General features: G+C 39.5%; 2 protein-coding genes and 1 long non-coding RNA gene across 7 annotated transcripts in view; all 3 read left to right on the forward strand.

Moving 5' to 3' along the window:
• LOC113212266 (uncharacterized) overlaps positions 1–5273 on the forward strand; it is a 36968-nt gene extending 31695 nt beyond the window's left edge. For 2 of the 4 annotated variants that reach the window (XR_008011782.1, XR_008011783.1), the window contains 3 exons: positions 2269–2547; positions 2726–3825; positions 3899–5273. Coding sequence is in view for 1 of the 4 variants with exons in the window: in XM_052272726.1 (XP_052128686.1) it covers positions 3899–3942 (44 nt within the window). In the remaining 3 variants the exon portion in view is untranslated. The remainder of the gene's footprint in view (positions 1–2268; positions 2548–2725; positions 3826–3898) is intronic. The other 2 variants (XR_008011784.1, XM_052272726.1) reach the window with 2 other exon arrangements.
• A 129-nt stretch (positions 5274–5402) lies between these two features.
• LOC113212268 (sentrin-specific protease 2-like) lies at positions 5403–6443 on the forward strand. The gene is made up of 3 exons (XM_026430893.2): positions 5403–5493; positions 5610–6106; positions 6198–6443. Exons 1-3 carry the CDS (start codon positions 5403–5405, stop codon positions 6441–6443), a joined length of 834 nt encoding a protein of 277 aa, XP_026286678.1.
• Positions 6444–6451: 8 nt separating this feature from the next.
• LOC113212267 (uncharacterized) lies at positions 6452–8952 on the forward strand. 2 transcript variants are annotated; one of them, XR_008011785.1, is made up of 6 exons: positions 6452–7325; positions 7787–8008; positions 8175–8312; positions 8418–8567; positions 8670–8806; positions 8889–8952. It is a non-coding gene; the product is annotated as an uncharacterized LOC113212267 (long non-coding RNA). The 2 variants fall into 2 exon arrangements; XR_008011786.1 differs by having other exon boundaries at positions 8670–8798.

Genomic DNA, 8952 nt, shown 5'->3' on the forward strand with positions numbered 1-8952 from the left:
ACGTCTTACGTTACGTCTTACGTTACGTCTTACGTTACGTCTTACGTAACGTCTTACGTAACGTCTTTATAAAACGTAAGACGTAGCGTAAGACGCAATGTAACGATTCTGTGCAATATTCGGTGTACGCTGTCTACGTCATTTCCGTACTATTTTTGCCGCAAATTATGATAATCCCAACTTCAAAATCACTAACTTCAATTTTTGAATGCCAATTAAATTCCTAAACAGGGGGTTGTTTTTCAGTTAACACGAAGTACCGCCAACAATACACACTGTGCTCGAGGCCACTCCCGCCGCCCCTTTGTTAACAGTGCACTCAAACCAAAAACAGAGAGCTAAATGAAGTAAATTTCTAGAATGTTTATACAGCCACCAAGCTTTCTAGTGGTCAATCAAACTTTCTACGGTGCACACATTCGTGCTACCACACCGACATCATTGTTTAAATCCAGGTACTAGGTGGTCAGTGCCTCGGTCCCCTCGGTCAGAGCGAACACCTCTATGTTCAGTGTTGCGGGTTTGCATACCATTTCATGCCGCAGGGGCCAAGACGCAATATGGGCTGACAGCATAGGCCAAAGACACCCCGTACAACTAAAAATGTTAACTTCTTTATTTACATTAGGATATAATTTAGTTTTCTTTATCATGGGTTTGTTTCGCAGTTTACACGAAGTGTTAACGTTTTTTAACATTTTATAAATTTTTACGACGTTTTATAAAAATTTTATACAAACCATTTTTACCCGGGAGGTCTAAGGCCTCTAACAAAATTTTTGTATCTTGAAAAGTTTCTAGTTGAAGATCAGAATGATGGAGATGAAGATAATCTTGTGGTGGAGGTAGAAGTAGCTTGCAGTGCAGTGTTCTCATCACCTGCAGACGAGGGAGGATACTGATGACACCTTGGACGTGCTCGAAGATTAGTGTCTCAACTGGCAATGTCGAATTAAATACTTTTAATAATGTAAATCTAACGCCAACATATCCTTTTGTAAAAGTATGTGACAGTCAAGGACTCACATGTATTTTAAGGAAATCATCACCGAGGGGGCATCAACTTCGACTATTCACGGTGCACCCGCTGGTTAATATCTAATAAGTATTCAGGTGATATTTGCGAATATTCACAAGATATTCAAAATATTCATCGATATTCATCGATATTCATCAATATTCAAGGATATTAATCAACAATCACAGTGAATATTCACTGGTAGTCAGTGATATTCACTGGTATTCAGTGACATTGAATATTTGAATATATTCACAGTTCACCAAATTTCCAAGTAGGTTCCCCCTCGATCATCACTTGTGTGGCTCCTCAGCTCTGATGACACCAAATTGATCAGTGACAGGACAGACTGTAAAGAGTCAGAGCAGCACAAGTGAAACATTGTCCAGCTTGGTAATCAGCTGCCACACTCAATCCCTAGTAAATAAGACGAAGTTTGTATAGGGAATTGGTGTGCTTTCAAAGAAAGAAAACTGTACATTGGAAGAATCTTAGCTTTTAGCTATATGTCTGGTTCTACCCTCAATGAGAAGTGCTGTGCTGACGATGTAACTACATCTGTTCTAAAGTAAGCTGCTCGAGGAATCGGATGCTTCTGCACATGGTTTACCATAAACAAAAATGTGCTCAAACCTGTACACATAGATGTTCATGGATACTTCAATATTGAATTCTATGAGTATTCAGTTCTTCGACCCAAATTAATGAGCAAGGTCAATTAGTTGTTCCATATTTAAACGCTTCAGTGTTAAATTTATGTTGACCCACTATGGCAGAATGAGTACTGTTGCTATACTATCCTATTCGTGCATTTACATATTTTTTTAGTTTTAATAGTGCTTCTTACTTTAATTTTTATGCAGTCCGATGTTACCATAGATGCACTGGTTGTCAGTTCAGTTATGACCAGCCATATGTACGCCAGACCACGTCTCGCGTAACAGTCTTCGCGATATCTCACGAAACACTGTGACGCTGCGACGCACCTGGCGCACATATAGCTAGGCCTGCGGCGCTGACACTCAAGACAAATTAACAGGAGCGAATACGGAAATAGGTCCTTTCGGCCCCCGGATTTGAAATGAAACTTCTGATATTCGATATAGATATTCATTAAAAAGTCTGATTTTGACCGATTGCTTTTAGTCTTGTTATTGAAGAAGATAATTAGAATATTGTCATATTATGTCTTCTTATGGAAGAAGAAAATTTGAATATTGTCATATTAATATTTATCTTTTTGGTAACAGATCACTCAAGCTTAATTGCCCAGGACAGATTACCTTGCTGGCACATGCTTGCCCCAAACAGATTTTGAAGATATCAAAATTCATTGATTTGCACATGTATTATCCAACCAAGGATAAGAAATTTGCTGCACACTACAGCAGAGACAAAAAGTTGTCGCAGGAAACACAAGGCATAATGAACACAATGTTTAAATGTAGAGGGAAAAATGCAGATATTGTGCAGCAGATTAGAGAGACAACTGGAAAGGCCGTAAATGCCAAGGATGTGTCGAATTTCAAGTAGGTCCATACTTATCAAATTTAAGAATGTAGTATTTTTATTGAAGTAATTTTTCTTTGTTTTTGTGGGGGGGGGGGTATAATTGGAAAAATGACAATTATGGCAAGGAAGATTTTGATCCCTCCCTTCTCATCTTAAAAATTCTAATACATTCTAAAGTATTACCTATCATTACAGGCAAAAATTCAAAATTGGACAGAGATAAGGCAAGACTCCAGAAGAAGATCTGATTATGGAGCTAGATAAAAAGGTTAAGGAAGACCCAGGTGCACAGTATGTTAATTGCCATGTTGAAGTTGAAACAGACGAAGCAGATGAACCCGAGGATGGCCCACCAAAATTAGTAGACTTCATTATGTTCCAGACGAGTGCTTTGAGAGACAATCTAAGAAATTCCCAGAAATTATAGGTATGGATACCACATATGATGTCAATACACACAATATGCACCTTGTGGTTACGCAAGCTATTGACAACCATAAGAATGGCAGGATTGTGGCCTACATATATCTGAGGAGAGAAACAAATGATATTTTGGAGTGTGCTCTCAGAGAATTTGTCGAGAACAACACTGAAAGTGCCCTCAATGTGAAGACTGTAATTGTTGACAATGATTACAGGGAAATTTCAGGTGTGAAAAAAGTCCTCCCTGATGTGCATGTCCATCTCTGCCATACACATGTCAAAAGACTTTTCAGTAGAAAAGTTAAGGGTGAAGAGCAATCTTCAAAGTTAACCAAAATTTTAAATGATATGTGGCTATCAGCAAGTGCAGAAGAGTTTGATCGCCATTACAATGCTCTCAGTGCTGTTGCTTCTCCTACTTTTTTGGAGTATTTTGATCAGTATTGGAAGAATATTCAATCAGCATGGGTCCTGTATGTGAGAGCTGAGTCTTTATCTTTAGGTGTGAGATCCACAAATCATGTTGAGAGCCACAACGACAAGATTAAAAAAGTTGTCACAAGAACAAGTACGTTGGCAGATTGTGTCAGAGAATTGTTGCGGCTCCACTTCACAAGAGAGTTTGAGCAGTCATAGAGATTTCTTAAAGAGAGCCAAAAGGTCATACCTTGTAAACAACAAAGATGACAATGTTAAAATTATATTCAACACAGCATCAGATTGGGGTGCCTCTCTTCTAATTAGTGAATTAAAACATAACTATGACTTGTTAGAAGATACTCTGCAGGAACGAGAAAAATGCACCTGTAACTTCTCTAAGATGTTTGGTATGGGAGTTTGCCATCATGTCTTCTACCACAGGTTGCAACAAGGTACTACTTTCACATATATTGATAACTAATTCCTCTTAAGATTCCATCATAATATAATTTAATTTTTTTACAGGCCAAGATGTACTGAATAAAACAGATTACCAATCAGGTGGCTGAACCAGAGTCTTGTGTCTAGTAGTGATCCTCAGCACAGTCAAAACTCAAATGCTTCTGCACGAGTTCTTAGGGTAACCCCTCGTGGGCCCAAGCCCATGGATAAAACCTCAAAGTATCGCAAGGCTTTAAAGATCTGTACGGAAATTTCCAGTATTTTATCCTTGAATGGCAGGCCATCAATATAGTGAGACCAGCCTAAGGTCCGTCTTTTCACAGCACGGGCAGCATAGGAGTTTGCGGGCGAGAGGGGGTGAGGAGGGGACGGACCTAAGGCTGGTCTGGCTATACAAAAAAAGGATAAAAGATATTGAGAAAATATTGGAATGCTGGATGTCCTAAAGGGAAATTGTTATTATACATGTGAATGCAGATGGTACAGTGGATTGTAAGTTGTTGACTTTAATGAATTAAGAGTTTTGGATTTAATTTGCATGGATTAAACTTTTGCTGTAATTACAACCGTAAATGTAGCTGAAAATGCAAAAGTTGATGGAACTATGCTCGACAAAGAGAAGGAATTTATATAGCCGGAGAAAAGTGGTGCAGAAGAGGCACCCTTCGCGCATGACACATGGTCACGGGCGCAAGTGTCCAGGTCGACTCGGTCGTCTGAAACAGTCCGGCCCAAGTTTTTTAGACTCAGAAGGGACCCGGCTATGGTGGGTACTAGAACTTTTGCGGTGAAATGATTTTTAGTATTTTTTCGTGCAAGTTAAACTTTTACTACTAAAATTTAGGGAAAATTTTCAAAGTTATGATTTTTTTTCTGTGGGAAGGATTACTCCGATTCCGGAAATCCTAGTACCCACCATAGCCACACGTTCTAGGAACAACCACAAAAAAAATAGCTCCCTGGGATTAACCGTTTGGGCTGTGGGCTTGCGCCCAGTTGTAAAATGGGGGGCCTCTTCTACACCACTTTTCTCCGGCTACAGTGAAAATATCGGGACTTACGTTTTGCTGTTTTAAAGTTAAAAGAACCCTTTATTAAATGGCCTTTACCGATTTTCAATAAGAGTTATCGTTTTCCACCAATTAAATCTCAAAAAATACCCTTGTTTTTGAGCCGCTACACTAGGATCCCCCCTTAATACCGAAAGATGATGTCAAACAACTGTCTGATGTGTCATGGTGCGTCAAGTCACAGAACAAGCTCACCAGAGAACAATCGTACAAGGTGCTAGAACTCAGACAGAGCTGCCAAATTACAGCATGTAGTGCAGAGCCTTTGAGACACAGGTTTTCTTGTTCATGCAAGGACTACAGACATTCAGGGTGTATATGCAAACACATCAATGCAGTTTTCATACTGTATTTCCGAGAAACTAGCTCAGGTAAATTGTTACTTTGATTTGGTTTTTATTAGAAAACCCATAAAACCCTCCTTGTGGTAGATGTGTTAAAAATCTTTATTGTTTCCTACAGAGACCTCATGCTCAGAAAGATCTTCACCAGAAAAAATGCGGCTTCCAAGCCAGTCTGTTGTGGGCCGGCCTCGCAATAAAACACCAACAAAATCAGACAGACAAAATAAAAAATGTGATACGGCCTGTAAGTGCAGTTCTTCATTTCAATCAGATTGACGAAATCTGTATCATGTTAGCTGGTTATTGGAATTCATTCGCTCTGTAGATACTAACACATTTTTTTGTATTTTTCTCCTGTAGCACAGAGTTTTGAAGAGACTAATCATCATGGAAGCAGTCAGGAACCTCATAATAAGTCTGAGAATTCACTTGTGCAACCTTGGGAGGAGAACTTTGCAAACCCATCCTGGCACAAGCTGAAATCTCTTTGCACATGCAGTGGTGTAACACTGAGTAAAGCTGACTTTGAAAGTCTCAAAGCCCACGAATTCCTGAATGACTCAATTATTGATGTGTTCAGTACCTTAATAATGGCTGATACTGAGAATTGTTATGCCGAAATAGAAACTATTCCTAGTGTAGCACTACAAAACACCGCAATAGGGATGAAATGTTATATGGAGGACATTGTCAATAGCACTTTAATCTTAAATGATTTGTTGATAGTTCTTTCAAACATCAGTTTAAGTCACTGGGTTTCGTTTCTAGTTCTGACGAAACTGAAATGCATTCTAGTCTTGGATCCATTGTATTCTAAGAAGCAGTCTTTGGGTCCAAATGTTATGGAGCACCTCCAGGTACCTTGGTTATTTAGCAAGATTTCAGCTGTAGAGATTAATCTCTACATTTTTCTAGCATTAGAAATTTACAAAATTTTTCTCTTTCTAGATTCTGAGATATTTCTTAGCAAGCAGCCATAGGTTTTCCTTTCAAGGTTTAAATCTTGATTGGAGAGAATGGCAGGTCTATGCCCCTAGGGATTTTCTACGGCAGCAAAATGGGTTTGATTGTGAAGTTTTTATCTCCTTGTGGACTTATTCTGTCAGTTGTGGCAAAAAATTAAATGTGTTGGCAACAGAGATTAAATGTGTAAAAAAGAATGATGTAAATGGACTAAATGGACTTAGGACTTAGGTTAATAACAAGCTTTGCCAGGGGACTTTATTAATTAAGTTTAAGAGCACCTATGATCTTCGTAACACGTTGAGTACATGGCCACACGGTTGGCGATAATACATGTAAACGGATCCCCGGGGCTCAAAGTGTTAAAAGCTACAAACGTTCGAAGTCTTTTACACATCTAACCTCTTATCAAAATTCCGTAATTGGAAACTTATTGGGCGGTTCATACTTACGTTCAATCTCCATTTCGACGCAGATCAGTTAAGATAGTTAAGATTTTATAGTGTGCAAAGTTAGCACAGAAATTAGAGTTGTTTTACAAATCAGCTGTGATAAGCGTCAAGAAATTCAACCAGGCACCAAGGACTACGGCTACAGCTGCAACGTGAGGTGGTAGAAAAACCAAGCGCTGTGGAGGGAATGCCTAAGTTACTATTAAAATGTAGAGTTAATGCAAAAGTTGTGTGTGTGTGAGTGTGTGTGAGTGTGTGTGTGTGTGTGTGTGTGAGAGAGAGAGAGAGAGAGAGAGAGAGAGAGAGAGATTCAGCACAGCTGCCACCTTGATATCTTAAACGTTAGCATTGGCATACACCAACAAAAAAATTCGAGGAATAGTTTGTTTTGAATGCCAGTGCAAAACTCAATTAACAAATCACAAAATTTTACACAAGTTTCAAGAAATATCTGGGATTAGCTATTTTTGTATTTGTCTTTAGTTGGCTGCACTGGTGGGTGACGCTCACCTCGTGTTCACCGTGCGAGAGCTACGCCACGCCAGTTCTGAAGCAGAGAAAAGAGAGAGAACCGTGTCCATCGAGTAGCCTAGCCGTATTATCTTGTCTCAATCAATCAATAATGGAAGAAGGGAGTACTGAGCGGCAGTTGTCGAGAAGGGTAAGTTAATAAGGCATTTATAAGCGAAGGGGTTTCAATAGGATGGTACTGGATTTTCTATGAGTCGAAGCCAAGCAATCGTGCGTGCCCCATCTGATTGTCAACTCTACCTTTTTTGAAGGAATATTATCAGATAAATACACTGGCAAATCAAGTGTCTAATTTTGCACGTCAATTGATGTTAAAGCTCAAGTGTGCATTTTCTCGACACATTGTGGTGCCTAACTAGGTTGTCTAACTAGGTGTCAACTTTCGACGCTGTAGCAGCTAGCATAGAACTGTGTTTGTATGATGGTGGATTTTCGGTCGCAACGCAGCTAGCGTTACAACAAACGCTCCACTCCCCTTTCACCCTGACTACTTCTCGAGCTTCAATTTAACACTAGCGTTACACGGACGCTCGATGCGTTGCGATCGTGAATCCCCCTTTACATTTACATACATTGCTATTGTTTTCATAGGTATGCACAACTACAACCACCACGATTGAAGAGTATATAGCAGGCGGGTTCAACTCCAGAATTCCCCCACCTGACATTGTAGCTAATGTGCCCCCACCCAATGTGGTCATAGCCAACAATCTGCGGCCAAACAGAGGGTGGTTCCGACATTCAAATGCACGCCAGATATTGCCTGCTCGAGCTGCTGTAGAGCTGGATCCAGTGGATCTTTCGCATCCAGTAGTATGTACTCATCCTTTAAAATATGCAGTCTTACACTAAAATATATCGTTATTTTGATAAGATTTTGTAAATTTGAACTATAATTTTAGTTGGAAATTTACAAGAGCACATTTTCTTAAAGTTTTTGTCCGTTGTTTATTATATATTCCTATTTGTATTGCCAAAGAATGCTGAGCCACTTGCTGCAAACTTCAATATCCCACCGCCGCAGAATTTGCGAGATTTTACCGTGCCCCGGAATGTGGAACCCCAAACGTAGCCCACTGAGCGTGCACCAATCCCACTGCCGGCACCAATACAGCAGGTGCGTAGATACATATTTAAGATCTAGAAGTAAATTTTCTTCTGGTCTTACTATTGTTTTACTTTCTATGTTATACATTTTACTGTTCGTCTCTTCTTTTCAAAGGTTGCTGAACCACTTGGAGTTAATTTTCATGTTCCACCACCTCAGAATCTACGGTATTCTACTCTACCAAGGAACGTGGAACCCAGAACCCGTAATTCCTTTCAGCGTGTAGCTGGCAGAGTGCAACCATTGCCTGAAAGAAGACAGCAGGTACATGTACTGGAATGTTTCAACCATAAGAATACTTTGAATACTGTTCTTCCTTTTTTTGTCTATTTAACCCATTTTACTTGTCTTTACTTCTTTCCAAAGATTGCTGAGCCACCTGCTGCAGTTAATGCAAATATTCCACCACCTCAGAATCTGTTTGGCTGTATGCTGCTCCGGAATGCAGAATCTGAATCCCAGAAGCATTCTGTGCTTGTTGATCGAAGACAGCAGGTGCGAAGGTGAATGTTTCAAATCTCATAATAGATATCTTCTTTTCATTTTTATATATATCTACCCATTAAAATTTTCCCTTTTTATTAGATTGGTCAACAAATTTTTAATGTGCCACCACCTCAGAATCTACTGTATTCTACTGGACCCTGGA

This window comes from Frankliniella occidentalis, unplaced genomic scaffold (assembly GCF_000697945.3).
Source record: "Frankliniella occidentalis isolate FOCC.00 unplaced genomic scaffold, Focc_3.1 Scaffold221, whole genome shotgun sequence".
NCBI lineage: Eukaryota > Metazoa > Arthropoda > Insecta > Thysanoptera > Thripidae > Frankliniella > Frankliniella occidentalis.